The 15,711-nt window shown below is 41.0% G+C and overlaps 1 protein-coding gene across 1 annotated transcript; it reads right to left on the reverse strand.

Annotated features, from left to right (window-relative positions):
• Positions 1–7,431: 7,431 nt before the first annotated feature.
• LOC133924491 (uncharacterized) lies at positions 7,432–10,844 on the reverse strand. The gene is made up of 4 exons (XM_062370062.1): positions 10,677–10,844; positions 9,459–9,728; positions 8,734–8,973; positions 7,432–8,084 (listed from the first exon to the last, which is right to left on the reverse strand). The coding sequence occupies exons 2-4, from the start codon at positions 9,684–9,686 to the stop codon at positions 7,812–7,814; spliced, it is 741 nt and encodes a 246-aa protein (XP_062226046.1). The 5' UTR covers positions 9,687–9,728; positions 10,677–10,844; the 3' UTR covers positions 7,432–7,811.
• Positions 10,845–15,711: the final 4,867 nt, after the last annotated feature.

Raw genomic sequence — 15,711 nt, forward strand, 5'->3', positions numbered from 1 at the left:
ACAGGAGGTGACGCCATATGCTCAGACCACAGCGGGAGAGCGAGAGCAGGGAGACAGGGACAAACGGGTTTATTAGTTCAGCTCCGGCCGCGCTTGATTCCGCTCGCCTGCTGCTGCCTGCCTTCCCGTCGCCGGGCGGCCAGCCTCGCTCCGCACATCCGCTTGTGGCGTCGCGCCGCGTGGCGCCAGACCGAACTGCGCCAAACCAGCGCAGGGGAGAATTTTTTATTTTAGCTTTTTAAACTAATATTTTAATAATGACACTTAGAAAACTAAATTTTTAAAAACTAATCCTTTTTAACATGCCAAAAAAAATTATGTGACTTTTAATTTGGTCACATCAAAAAATATAATGTGATCAAGATAATCACACTGATATTCGCCAAATACTTTGACATGACTTCAGATCATCATTGAGTGTCGGATGAATAGTATCCTCTGGGATTTTAATTTTTCTCCTTCTCTTTTTTTCTATTTAGATAGTGGAGTTGCCGTGCTCTGAAATTCAAGAAACTTTTTCTATAAGTTCAATAATTCATGATTAATCTATTTCAAAATGATTCACTTCAATACCCCATGTAAATTTCAAAATAAAAAAATCTAAAAAATACTACTTTTAGAACTTCTAACAATTTTTAAGGCCTCAAAGAAATAACCAAAAATCTGGAAAAATCACTAATATTCCTCTCATGTGGTGTGATAATTTCTAAAATTATTTTTAACGCTAGGTTATTTGATGAAAAAGTTAGTTCTTTTGCAATACTCTATTTATATGCATTCTTATCATTTCATGTGATATTTTCTTTTTAATTCAATGTGAACTCAAACATGTAATTTTTATTTGATCTCATTTCATCTAGTATCAGAGCCTCCGTTGCCATGGTAGGATCATTTATCCCTATCTCCATATATTTTGTGTTCGTCCTATCCACTAAAAAGCCAAAAAAAAAAAGAATTACCAAAGCCCTTTGTTTACATCTACTATTTTGGTGATTTTCTGTCCGTTAGAGTCTTTGTTTTAGTCGTTAATCATCCATTCTTTGTGTATACTTTGTGTTGTTCTATATTCTTGCGTGGTTTCATATCTATAAGTGAAAATCCAAAAAAAAAAGTCATAGCCCAAGTCATCCTTTGCGAAGACTTTGATCTTGTCACGTCCCAAAATGCTAATTACGTAATTAAACAGGTATGATCATCATCGTATGTAATTATACGAATTTGTTTATCGAGTTAAATCGAAATATGTTTCAAGTACTTTAGAGATGGTTTAAAGCACTTGAAGAAGCCTCAAATACTTAGCAAAAGATGGAGAATGAAGATAAGAGGACACTTAGAAAAATTTAACCAAAAAATCGCCCTCACGGTCTGACTGGGCTTATCCACGGTCTGACCACCAGGTGTGCAGCCATGTGGTCTTGTCGCGTAGACTTACTGCGGTTTGACCAGGTGCATTAACAGTTCGACTGCTAGAACACAGAGGCTCGACTTAAGTGAATCGATTACTCTCTTTTGCTCTCTCTCACACTCACTCCTCACTCTCTTTCCCACTTCGCCTTAGAGAGAGAAGGAGAGCTCCCCTCGATGTTCGTGACAACCGAAGATCGACAGTGGGAATCTCTCCAAGCTTCCGGAGGACTTCCCCGAGCTCCTTCCCTCTTCTCCCTCGCTAGAGACGTGCTCATCTAACCTCAAGCCCGCACACCACTCCGGAGCCCGATCTCCAAACCGGAGCTTCTCCGGAGTGGATTGATCCGCTAGGAAGCTGCCATACACTAAGGTGAGGCATTTCCTACCATTTCATTGTTGTTGGTGACATGGGAACCAGGGCCCCCCGAATCCCGAGGCCAGGACAGCAGAGTGCCACGTGGCGCCATCCCTCGGGGACTTTTCCCCGAGGTCCAAAAAGACCAAGTTCCGGGAGATGGTGCTTGGGGCTATGAACAGTGGTCCCCGAGGACCCAAGAAGTACAAGTTCTGGGAGAGGGCGTTCGGGACCATGAACAATGGTCCCTGAGTACCCGAGCTCCCCGAGGACCAAGAAAAGGCTTATCCGGAAGAGAGTGCTCGGGGCTATGAACAGTAGTCCCCGAGCACCCAGAGTTCCCCGAGGACTTGAGAAGCCCCTTGCCGGTGGACCCCACAAGGGCTTAGCGGTGAGGTGTCAATTGGTGAGAGGCCCGATGCTGCATTTAAGAGGGAGCGTGACCTGTCACTTCTAACCACTCCCCCGCGCCTGCTGTCAGTCCCTGCCACCGCCAGGCAGGCAGCCGTGGGAACATTTAATGCGGCGGGTTCCATCGCGCGTCATCCAGCGCGTCTCGGGATATCGTTGCAGGGCTCGAGACATATCGCCAGCCGCTCTGCTGTGTCAGGCACGCTGGGTTGCTCGGTGGCTGCCCAGTGGACCCTCCCCGTTGCACCCACTGAAAAGCAGAATAATGACGGCAGGATCGGACGGGGGCTCGTTTTTAACCCCCGTAACATCAAATTACAGCCCATAATGATTGCTTTCTATTTATAGATGTCAATACTTATTGCGCCCATGTGTTAGTGATTTAGATTGAGAATTTTAAGACATTGAATTACTATTAGAGCTAGACTTTTTTTATTATGCTACTTTCTTAGTTCCTGTAAATTGAGCCTTTGTACATATAGTACACCTCTGATATTTGTTTTACAGCTGAGAGCAAATCTATATAAACCGAATCATACCGTATTATGTTTAATTTCTTAGGAGTGCTAATATCTTCACAAATTATGCAGATTGAATTTTTTACCTTGCTCTTTTTTAGGATTTGTGGAGTATCAATCTAAATGCAAACTGGATAACAATTAGGCCTCCGTGTTGACATTCTTTTCATGCTACTTTTTCTTGTGTATTATTACAACGGTTAAGTACTAGGTTGTAGCTATTTGTTTCATCATTCAGTATATTGATGATAATTTGTCTTATTGTATGCACAAGTGAATTGAGTACTATTCTTAGAAACATGATTTGATTTGGCTTAGCCACATAGATACCTCGCTGCTCATTCTCTTGTCACTTTGAGTTTGACTTCACAATCTACATTGCAGGAGCCATTTGGATTGGTATAGATACTGTAAATTTTGTATGAATGTAAATAGGTTTATGAAAGTGTATAGATGTTGTAAATTTTGTATGGATGTAAATAGATGTACAAATATAATTTAATTGTACAAATAGAATATGAAATACTATATTTTCATGCCTCTTATGATAATATATTTTATCATAAATCTCATGTGGCAAGCTAGCAACTCACGTCACAGAATGTTGCTTATCAATGACAAATGAATTTCATCACACATAATAGGTTGCCCGGGCAGGCATCTGGGTTCTAGGTTTATGAAAATACAAACAAATTTTGTTACAAAATAATTATATAACGTACTATTTATGGCGACCATCATAACGCTAATTTTTTTTATCATAGATAAGTTTTCATGACAAAAGTGCTAACTTTCATGACGTACTAGCTTTGTCCAATAACATCGAATTTGTTGTAGTGAAAATTTCATAAATTTTGGAGCATGATAACCCCACTGTCCAAATAGAGAAAAAGTGAGGTGAAAATTTGTAATCCTAGTGTGTAGTTGGTACTGTTCATGCGTCACTTAATGTTTGTCCCGAGTCACGCCAAAGCATTCACCTGACTCAGAGCTACCACGTCGCTTCCACGTGTAAAGATGCCGAAGCAGACGTCAGTGTGATCACCTTGATCACGCCATCTGTATTAGGCTGATTAAGTTAGAGAGTCACGCTAAGAACTTTGGCGTGAAAACATAGTTAGTTCTTAAAAATTTAGTTTTTCACGTGATGTTATAAAATATTATTTTTAAAAGGTTGAAATAAAAAAAATTCCCGGCTGGAACCGGTTCGGCCTGGTCGTGATCTCTCCGCGTCCGTTAGGCGCCGCGCCGTGCAGGCGCAGCCGTGCGTGGACGCACCACGCCGTCTGCGGCCGTCCGTGCATGTGGCATGTGACGCCGCGTGAAAAGGATGCTGGTGCCTCCGCGTGTTTCGGTTCCGCACGGGAAGACGGGCCCGCGCCGGGTGCCGACAAGACGACAAGGATACCAAGGACGGGCCTGGGGTACATAACGTGCTTGCGTGTCGGCTCTTGTCAAAGCTGCGGCACGTACACCGTCTGGAGCCTGGACTGTTTTGGCGAAGGGAGCGCATGCATGCCTACAGGTCCTCCCTTGTACGTGTTTGTCTCTCTGATCTTTTTCTCTAGCTCTTCTAAAATTTGTATGACACGGAGGACGGAAAGAACTAATACAGATCGCAAACGTCGTCGATCACGATCAGATGCGCTTACCAGGATATACCTGCGTGCAGAATTGGATGCGTACCTGTTTTCTGTTCTCAGGCATAGTTAGAGCTCCGTACCTGTATTATGGTAAGTGAGGAGCAAACTCTTCCCTTTTACGGTTAAAGCTTCCAGAACTAATCAGCTAACTGTACCGCAGTGCGATTGTCCTGATATGAGAACGACGGGACGCCTCTCAGTGGATCAGCAAGTCATAGTACTGTTTCAGCGTGGGAGATTATGCAGGGGCGGAGACAAGGGGACCCCGCAGGAGCCTGCCCCCCTAACCAGTAACCAGTAAGGGAGCCCGAATTAATTTAGGTGTTAATTAATTGCTTAATGGAGTATTTAATTAAGTATGTCTCTAGGTGTTGTATTTCTAACCTGAGTAAGAAAAATAGTAAATAAGCCTTTTGTCTATCATTAGTAATTTACGTGCTCTTTTCGCACCGCGTGCTTGATGACTTCCTCTATTTTTCGAGTCGTGCCGCTGTAAATCGTCCATGCAGATGCTCCACTCGTTACTTATCGTTGCTTTAGTACTAGAGCCGCGAAGACACAAACTCCAGAAAGGTACGAAACTTTGCCTTAAGATTATATTAATTGGGTACGGGTGGGATTAATTATAGTAGAATTGATAATGCCATGAAAAATCTTTTCCGTATGTTTTTCAAATTTAGTATGTTTTGATAGCTTTTACATATTGACTTCTTTAGTTATGATGAAGAGGTCAGGGACGATCGATAGTTTTTATAAGCTAGTTGTTTCAAGTTTCGGTTGTGATGAAAATCCTAATGCAACAATTGATCAAACTATTGAACCGATTGATATGCAAATTCTTGATCAGAATAATTATATACCACCACAAGATCAATAAGTAAGAATTAGAACTATAACCTTTGAAAGTGATCCAAGTAAACGTCTTTAAATTTGAGATACTTGTTAGCTAATTACTAGATAAAATAATTGACCTTTTTTATCACAAAATATATATATTGCTATACTTATTATCTATACTACCGTTAAGTCAGTATATGTACATATATATCATCGTTTGATACTTGTTATTAGATTATTGTTGTTAACATTTGCAACTTGATCCTTATAATTCAATCCTAGCTCCGCCCCTGAGATTATGGCGTCTCAGCATCTTTCGGTGGCTTCCTTCAGTTCACCTCACATGGTCCAATAGTGACCCCAATCGTGACATCACACAACTTCCTTCTTATGCCTGCTTGTAACTTCATCATCTACAGATAGCCTAGCCTTAGTAATTCCTGCTGCTGCATGCACGAGCCCAAGAATTTCGTAGGAACAAACCGGCTCGATCGCCATCTACTTGTCCCAGTCCGCGCCCTGATGTCTTCCACCGCGACGGTGACCCTACAGTAAAGTGCATTAGGGTCTCCTCAATTGTCGGATCAAAATCTAATGGTGTAGAGCATTGCTACTCTAGCTAGTAGACAGTAGAAATCGCAGGTACAGTAAAATACTGTTGCTACTGAACGTGGCACAGTGATAATGCAGGTTACTGTTCCCCTAGCACAATACTGTAACAGATGATACAGTAAAACATAATACTGTTGCAACGTGACTGTGTTACAATAATAATGCAGGTTACTGTCCACCCCTAGCAGAACACTGTTGCTGTAGAGGATCCGGTTTCGCGGCCACACGAGGCGACGGTTTCGCGGCCGCGCCCTGGACCAGACGGACGGGTCCACGCGCTTCCACCGCCTTTTCATGATTCGCGAGATGAAAGAGATCTTCATCTGCAGCGTCGCTGCGTCATCCATCGCTTGCCTTTTACTTCTGCCCCTTTTGCGCTCTGTCATACTACATTTTTTATCGTGGTAAGCTCCTGAGACGTACTAGTACGTCATCTATGTTGGTTGTGCATGTGTGTGAGTGGATATGGCCGACAAGACAGGCCAGCTGAACGTGCCACGATTTTTTTTTTAAAGAAATTTTATAACCTAGCGTGAAAGATCTTTATCTACACCGTTTCTCCGCTAATTTAACGACTACGTGTGTACGGGAGAAAACATGATACACATATCGTGCTGAGAAAACAGATCTTTTGAAAGATAGACTTATAAAATTTAATTCCATTTTTTTTACTCCCACCAGAAGAGGCCGTGGTCTCGCATGACACCGTCCTCTGGACTCAAACATTTGCTGACGGTTTCCAGAAGCACGGCAAAGAAATACTCGCAGAAACAGCTGAGCAGGTAAAGATCAAGGACCAACGGCCATGCGGTTCCAGCACCATTCATTCGTACAGCTTGAACGGAGTGCATTTCTTAGAGGCATCTGGGTGAGCGAAATCGTCAGAAGAAAAGAAAGACGAGAAGAGGCACGGCATCGACCTGCTGATCGCGGTGGGCCTTGCGCCCGATCTCTCTCGTTATTTAGGGCCGGCAGTTCGGGGCGCCGATCATGCTCGGCTCAAGTCGCAAAGCCTACGCGTGCCAACCTCACCCAAGTGGGGTGGTTTGTTTGACTGGTTTCGGTGATCGCATGTGCTTAGCTCTTCTTCTTTTTTTGACGGGATGTGCTTAGCTTGTTGATTTGCCCCGTCTGGTCGACGCGACACATCCTCATGTGGCATCCTGGCTTCCGGGCCGTATCATTCCTCCGGAAATCGCGGTTTCGGGAATGAACCTACCCTGACCCCGTTGTGTACGAGCATGACCAGTCTGATTGGATTTATGAAAGCCCAACGCCGTCTGTCCTGCTCCATTTCGGATTTATTATGGAGTCACGTGATCTGCGGGGTTAATCGTGAGTTCCTTCCTAATCAGAGCTCCAGAAAAACGCCAAAATGCGTGGCTCGTACATCACGGGATGCACTAATGTATAATCTAGTACATATTTTAGTAAAACGAATCGTTCATGGTGTCGGAGAAAATCAAGAGCAGAGCCAAAGCATAACGGGACGACAGGCTACTCCGTTAGAAAGGTTGTTACGCAATCAGCAATCACTTCGACAATGACAAGTTGACAACAAATGTATATGTTTCCAGAGGGGGATATAAATTTAAGCTTTGCTCTTGCAAATCACTGTGGTTAACTCAGGCAGAACAAACAGGCTCTGTGAAGTGGAAAGTAAAACCAACATCACAAAAATTCACAATGCATACAGGCTTACAGCGGCCACAGTTTCTTTTGGTACACTGGTTCAATACATATGCAGTTATGATCCGTCAGATGCAGCATTCAAGTTGCCACCAGCATCTCATTGACCGACAGACTATCACAGCAGCCAGGTCTCGTGAGCTACTCAAAATCGAACAAAAGAACCCCCTCCCCTCATTTCTGTTCTGTAGCTAACAAAGACCAGATACACATACGTATTTTCACTACACTAGGCGAGAAAGACCAACGGTAGCAGATCGTCTAGCTGCAACTAGGACTTGTCTATACATCGCCACAACGAGAAACTTCAGACGCCAGCAAAACGGTGTGACACCAGAACTAAGATTCCTGCGTATGCGGGCGCAAATAGCCTCTGAAAAGCTCCTCCAGACGATGAACAAACTTTTGGGGCTGTTGCCACCACGTGGATTCAGAAGCAAATGGTCTTCCATCGAAGTCCTGTTTGCTATCCTTCTTGGTGAAGCTCTCAGAAAAATCACGCCAGTTTAGCATGGCACGTTTCAGTCGAGCTGTTCTCTTACCAGTGACGAGATACCTGGTGTAGTCCCTGCCAAGGCGGTACAACTCCTCCCCCCTTATTATATGGATGTACTGTGCAACAAAGGAATCAAAAGAGTAATTTAGAATTACTGCCAAGACAAGCGTGTCAATATACTCGTGTCTTATGGAGGATTGACGTGTAAGTCTTGGTTTTGTAGACATAGAATAGTTTCACATAAATTTTGAACAGTTTGAGCAATGAAGATAACAAGAGAACAGTTTCCATGTTACTAATGTTAATTTTCTATCTGCATCCCCAGTAAGCTAGTGCCAAGGAATCAACACCTATTTATAAGTCACTCCACATTGGTGAATCCATAGATTCCATACATAAATGAGATGATTGTTTCTTTGATGAAAGTGAAACCACATGGATCGTTGCAAAAATTTCGAAGTATGCTCATATCATTTAGCTAATAGAGGAAACTTCACTGTTCTGAGCTCCAACAGTCCTCATTATCCCTTCAGAATTAACTAATTATGTGGTGGAGAAAATGATACACAAGATAATGAAAATACAATAGTATGGTGATGCATTTAGACCATTCCCTACGAATACACAACATCTTTTGAACATGAAATAACATAACTCAAAATGATAATAATTTGGAAAGTGGTGGCCCAACATAGATCTCCATCTATTAAAGACAGCATTTTCAGAACAAAGCGCCATGGAAGGAAATATGAAGCAATGAATTACCACAAGTATGAAGGCGACGGTTGCTAACAAAATCTGGATTAGTTCATATAGTGATTCCTTGAAAGATTCGTCATCTGGGCCATCAGAACCACCACCACCTCCATGACGGTTTTTATTTCCTCCATTTCCACCAGATCCTTGTCCTCGAATCCGAGCAATTTGCTCTATCAGCAAGTCTTGTATGGACCTTCGCTTTTTTGCTTCAGCCATAGATTTGTTCAACGATTCCATAGAGAAGGGCTGAAAAGAAGGCACCAATAAATTAGCACATGATATACAGAGTAAGCTTTTGTATATACTAATATGCCTGTCTTACATCACAAAATTGTCTGGTGCGTGCAATTCAGCGAAATAGAATTACAAAGCCCTATTCCTTGTACTAAATCCATACTGGTTTGTTGCATGCAACCAAACTTTCCTTCAACATCTATAAAATACTCTTTACCAAACCAGATCAAACTTGGCAAAATGAGAAGTTAGAAAGCAGTAAACAAGTTTATACAACTCCCCCAGAATTTGGATACCAAAACGAAAAGCAAGCAAAAGTGATAAGACAGGTGCTAGTTTTATCACTATATAGACAAGCATTACAACATCATTCATCATGTGAGAACATAACAAGAACAGGTTGGAAAGTATAAACTGTATCAATTAGTTGCATGGTAACAGCTTAAAATGAGAAAGCTATAAAGATACATTCCGGGAAAGTCAACAAAACTGCTTACATCATTGACAATATCAGGGTTCTCCTTTCCGCTCAACGCATATACAGGACCAAGCCTTTTGTGGCAAGCAGAAACAAGAACAAGCCTTGGATACACTTGCCCTTGCAGCTTGCAAGATCTAGTAGATTGTTGATGAGGTAACTCGCGGGTCCTTCCAAGACCAGCTACTGGCCTGCACACAATGAGCGCACTATGAGGCTTGTTTGTTGTAGTTTGGAAGTAGCTCATGTTTTCAAACTTCTCGAGTCCCTGAATTGCCTAGAGCCAAATCTGTAGGTTAAAAATAGAATGTAAGCACTAAGCATACAGATGTTTGAGATAAGAATGTTTCTTATCCAAAAGTAAGGTCAGTAAACTCAGTATCAACTGAACTGATATAAAACAGAATGGCATAGTTTCTTTTTCATGGCATAACAACGTAGTCACTGGTCGACATGATTCATCAGAAGTCAGAAATTTACCAAAACAAAAAAGGCGATCTGATCCCCTATTGCTAGGATATGATTAATGATCTGGCCTATTTGCTTCCAGTTCAGGACTTGGGAGTTGTGCAGGGATGCTGTGACTAAAAACTTTTGCAAGAATATTGGAATAAATTTGTTCTTATTTAGCAGAGTTGAACTGTAAGTGAAATGGTCGAGATCATGTTTAATCTGGTACTCCACCGGAGGAGCTCGAGGAGATCCCAGCCAATCAAGTTGATACTCATCATGAAAGCTGAGTAAAGCCAATATAGTAGCCAATGAGGCCAGGCCACAGATTACGAACTAATCCAGGCTGAAATGTAGCCCTCTACCTTCTCTTCTCAGCGTTGCTGGCCAGTATTAATCCTAAAATTAGATTGCATTTGACACGCTAAAAACCTGTGCCACAGATTTCGCACATTTCACAGCCCATGACACTCAATTTCAGCCGGCAAATCTCAATAAAATAACAACACCATCCAAGGAATAACTATTTCCTACGAACATCTAAGTAGCGAGTACCGATGAGCAACCAGATCGAACGAGCGCGTGCAATGAAGCCCATATGAGAGGCCTGCAGCCCGTATCGATCGAGCACCCTTACCCTCTTTCGCCCGAGCAATCCGCACGAACTGGAAAACGGAAGGCCTTCACCCGCCCTAGACTCTAGAACAAACAAAACGGGAAGGCGCCTCTAGCCAATCATATATGAAGAACTAACGACACAAGATAGAGGCGTTAGTCGGGTGGTTACCTGGAGAGGCTAACGGCGGCGGGGATCCGGGACGCGAAGGCGGAGGTGGAAAGGAAGGAGGAGGGCGGTCGGACGGAGAGGAGAAGAACCGAAGAGGGGAAGAAGGATTGCGGGATTGGGTTGAGATGGGCCCTCTCTCGGTCGCCGGCTTTGCTACAGAAGCGTCTCCTCCTCCAAACCCAACGGCCCACGACTAGGTGTACTGAGTGTTAGAATATGTCCAACGGATTTCTATCGCGACCCAAAATCTATTTGTGAAAAGATTTTTGTTTTATAGTATTCTAATAGTTTTTCTCTATCATTTTTTTACGAAGAGATTCTAAAAGTCATTTCCTTCAGAACCAGATTCTCTCCTTTATTTTTACGAAATTTTTTTAATGGAAGCTGTTAGAGATTAGAGAAAATAAAATGAATAGGAAAGTGTAAAGGATTGAAATAAAAGGAAAATAGTTAGAGATAGTTTTAATGTTGCTTCTGTGTCTTGTTCTAAATTTTTTATTTTTATACTTCAAAATTCAAAATCTTGTAAAAATAGTCATCCATTTAAAAAAAAGCTAAACTCGTCATTCATATCATATTTTTGTCTAATTTCTTTGAAGTGCTAAATCATAGTATCTTCTGCACCGCTAACTTTCAAAAAAATTCATGACTATTTCGATAATGTTTTAAATTTTAAAAGCAATGAGACTAAGTATTTTTATTTTTAAACATGTCTTATTTACTATGGGCGATGGTAGTTTAATTTTACAATTTTTTAAAATGGATGTATATTTTTGCAATTTTTCAATATAAGAAATATAAGAATGTAAAAAAGCTCCTTGTGTTCATGCATGCGAAATCGCTCGGCCATGCACCCTGCTGGACAGCGTTTTGGGCCTCGGGCCGAATGTCTGGGCTGCTGGGGTGGTGCACAATTTTTTACTAGGGAGGTGTAGAGTTTTTTATTTTTTATTTTCTAACATAAACAATTAAATAAATCGATGCCGGATGGAAAAAAATTTAAAAATAGTCGTTTGCCGCCTTCTCAGCTACCACGGTGGCAGTGCTGGCCGTTACCACCTTTGATCGGGCGGTTAGACCGGGAGAAGGAGTACACGCAAGAAATGCTGTTCATAGCTCCAATTTTCAATCTCATATCCTCTATTCAAAATAGTTGTCTTCTTTTGTTTTAAAATTCTAAAAAAATTAATACATGTTTCATAATCAATATAAAACCCATTTTAATTGGATTCACTAAAAAACTTATGTAAAATTAAACTGAAATTCTAAAAAAAACTATTTTTAGAACTTCTAACAATTGTTAGGACTTAAAATAAATTTTCAAAAATATGAGAAAATTCACTAATATTCTTATTATGTGATGTACTAATTTTAAAAATTATTTTCAGCCCTAGATTATATTGTGAAAATGTTAACATATGAAATTTTGTAAAATTATTTCCATCCTATAAATAAAAAATATTTACAATGTCTATATTTTCAATGGCTAAATTTTGTATTAGTTTGAATTCAAATTGATTAAAAGGATAGTATCACATGAAATGATAAAAATGCATATAAATAGAGCATTACCAAGAAACTCACATTTTCACCATTAAATTAAAAGGAGAATATCACATGAAATAATAAAATTCATATAAATAAAATAAATAAATAAATAATGTTTGAAGAAGAATATCACATGAAATGATAAAAATTCATATAAATAAATAATGTTGGAAGATTTTTAACTTGAATCAAAAGAAGGAAAATGTCAAACTTGGTTGAAAAAAGTCTGGTTTAGTATGTGTTCATCTCTAAAGAAAAACGAAAGTAAGAAAAAGAAGGTGCAGGCAAAGATTTAGTTCACTTGCAAACATTATTTATTTATTTTATTTAGTTCAAAATAGGAGGCTTCAAACTGGCCTCTCGGTGCAAGCGCTGCGATCTAACCCAGATCACCAGCTTGGGAGGGAGCCCAAGTAACCACTACGGCTCAGCTCCGTCCTTTGAGGATATTATTTATGGTCCTTGAGCAATATGTTGAGTTACTGGCTCAACTCGATGGTGCTCAATTTCTCTATATGGTTAAAGGGGAATTGAGATATGATTTTGTTCTAAAGCTAGAAGTGCTTGTTTAGCAATACTGTACAGTTGGTATTGTCTGGAGAACCCAAGGATGGAATACAGTAAAGGTTTGGATACTGGTGTCCTTAGGATCATTCCTTTGAACTCAAACGCATGACCTTGCATGGGCCTAAATGGGCTAAAATCTGTTGTGGGTTTGGGGTGCCACAAAACTCTGACCTTAAGTCACCCGAAGCCCAAGATCACTGTGTCTTCTCTTCCCATGGAGCTGACCCCCTCTCAAGGAAAATCTCCCGAGACTCTTGAGTAAATTCCATTTCTCTACTACTTACAAAATATATATAATGGTTTTTGGACGTCCTGTCATCCCTCCTAAGCTCTAATAGGTGGTCACTTCACACCATCTCCGTATGCCGCTCCCTCCCTAATCTACACCGCCTCCTCCCGGATCCCCCCACGACCCGTACCCGCTTGCTCCCTCCTGGATCCTTAGCCTCATATCACCTCGATCCCTCCCTCTGTGGCCGCAGCCTTCGTATAGGGGTGGAAGCCTCCTATTGGTTCCGTGTACGTTGCCGCCGTCGATGATAAGAGGAGACCGATCGAGGGAGAATGAGGTGCCGGGCCATGGGCGTTGCAGGATGGGCGAAGCCGACGTTATCGCTGCGCAGCTACCGCTGCCTCTGCATTCTACTGTCGTACGCCCCTTTTCCGAGCCCTTCCCTGAACACCCAGCACCGCTCGCCCCCGCCTCGCCTGCTGCGCTCAGGACCCGGTCTTCCCTCCGGTGATCTCGCTGGTCTATTTCTCTCTGCTGATTCCATTGTCGCTTACGATGTTTGACCGTAGATTTGTTTGCTCGGGGCTGATCCAAAATGGAGGTGTTTGGTGGTGGGGATGAGTTGGTCAATGTTGAGTATGCGGAGGTAGATACTACCGGGAGATACATGTGCATAAGTTTTTTCTAACCCTCGATTTATGTTATCGTACAATCGTCCTATATTTTAGCTATGTTTGACCTTATATGAATTATAAGGTCACCTCCGTCCTACCTTCCCTGTCTGCGGCGACGCAACAAGGTATGTGAAAACAATCAGATGTCATACGTCATTTCACATCTTTAAATTGCTTGATTGGAGAGCTTAATCATAACAATAATCAATGTTTAAAGTATTATCCTTTATTCTTACCAGATTAACGTGTACAAATAGATTATGATTATAATCAATTTTCAAATTAATTCCGGTGTTACCGATTTCAGTATATGCCAATCAACTTTAAATTTTTGGGTACAAATGATATTCGGTTTTTTTTTCTTTTGAAAAGGTTAACGGTATTCTGTTCATTTTACTGAAAACGTACAAATGATCTTCAGTTTAAAGAAATATCATGGCTGGTAATACAATATGTGCCAATCACGTTTCAATATTTGGGTACTGATGATATTCATTTTTTTTCTTTTGAAAAGGATGATGATATTCAGTTTATTTTACTGTAAATATACATACGATGTTCAGTTTATGAAATATTATGGTTGGTAATGATATTTGATTTTCAGCTTCTTTATCTTGGAGTGATACAATCTCACATATTGCAGATTCATTTAATCATCTTCAGAGCGACGGGGGAGGGGCGCTCTCCATTTATAGACAACTCAATTTTATTGATAAGATGTTTGCTCGAATGGTGGAGATCATGTTTCTACTTGATGCTTATGCTTTGATCTTTAATGAACAGATGAATGCATATGTTTTTATGTAAATTCTGTAATTTTTGGCAAAGATATCCCTAGCACCTATCCTGATTTTTTTCCCCTCTTCTATTTTTATGCTATTTAGTCGTCTGGACCGGAAGACTGAGTTATCTCATCCATCAGAAGAAGCAAGAGCTATAATCTTGCAGGTATGGCCATTGAAACTTGTTTACTTGTTGCAAAGTTATCTACGTTTCACTTTTTTTATTGTGTTTAGTAGTTTTGAAAATCCTGATCATTTATGTTTTTTTTACAATATCTATACATATACAATATTTATGCATATGTTTAGTCATCTTATACCAATTTTATTTTTATTGTAATGCACAAACACTTAAATAGTAAAAAACAAAGGAAAAGCGTCGGCTTGTGCGTGCGGTCAAAATTAAGCAGCCATCACCGGCGCCGATCCTGGAAGTATTCCTTTCTAGATTGACCGCTGATGTTACATAGTTGTCGAACACGCAGGTCACCAACAGACTCTCACACGCGTGAAGCGTGGTTCATGGAATTGTGCGCAACATACGGCCGCCGCTGGCGGCCGGATGGCAGCAATGTCTTCGTCGTAGACGCGGAAAAATACCAGAAAGGAACGATTTGTAGCCAGCCGCATGCGCGGATTTCCACCAGGTAGTCCACGGCGGCGACAAAATAAATCCAATATCTTACAGTAACGTGCGTTGCAGCTGGAACACCTGATAGTCAGATGGGTACGTGTTGATAGATGTGCCACAAGTTTAAACTGTGGAACAGTTGTGCCAGCTAGCTAGCTAGCTACTGGTCCAACCTCCACGTAGAATGGACGAATGCATGCCATGCATCCAGAAGATGCCATGATGTCTTATTGGTCTTTCGGATCTTCAAAATCTTAAAAATCTTTAAAAAAATCTCGTTTGATTGTATGTATTTATCTATGGGTGTAAATATACGATCTTATTCTGATCCGAGAGCATAGATCGATTCTGTAACTTAGCCTAGCGGATGTAAACTCTAATTATAATTTTAAATCTTGTATCTACTTATACGACTTCAAATTTAATTAATTAAACAGAAACTTAGATCAACCTGCCTAAATAGATACAACCAATCATACATTTTTTCTAATAAATATGACTCCACTCAATCTATTTTCTCTCAACCTATTTGTATGATACAACTCTGCAAAACTTTATCGGAGAACCTAACACACCCTATATAAACGCTAGCAGCATCCCA

Source organism: Phragmites australis, chromosome 7, assembly GCF_958298935.1.
Source record: "Phragmites australis chromosome 7, lpPhrAust1.1, whole genome shotgun sequence".
Classification (NCBI taxonomy): Eukaryota; Viridiplantae; Streptophyta; class Magnoliopsida; order Poales; family Poaceae; genus Phragmites; species Phragmites australis.

Excerpts from the sequence above, each read along its gene's own strand:
- LOC133924491 (XM_062370062.1), bottom strand. The coding sequence starts at position 9,686 with ATGAGCTACTTCCAAACTACAACAAACAAGCCTCATAGTGCGCTCATT. Across the intron at positions 8,974-9,458 it reads ACCCTGATATTGTCAATGAT|CCCTTCTCTATGGAATCGTT; the intron begins GTAAGCAGTTTT and ends CCTTCTTTTCAG. Across the intron at positions 8,085-8,733 it reads CCGTCGCCTTCATACTTGTG|TACATCCATATAATAAGGGG; the intron begins GTAATTCATTGC and ends TTTGTTGCACAG.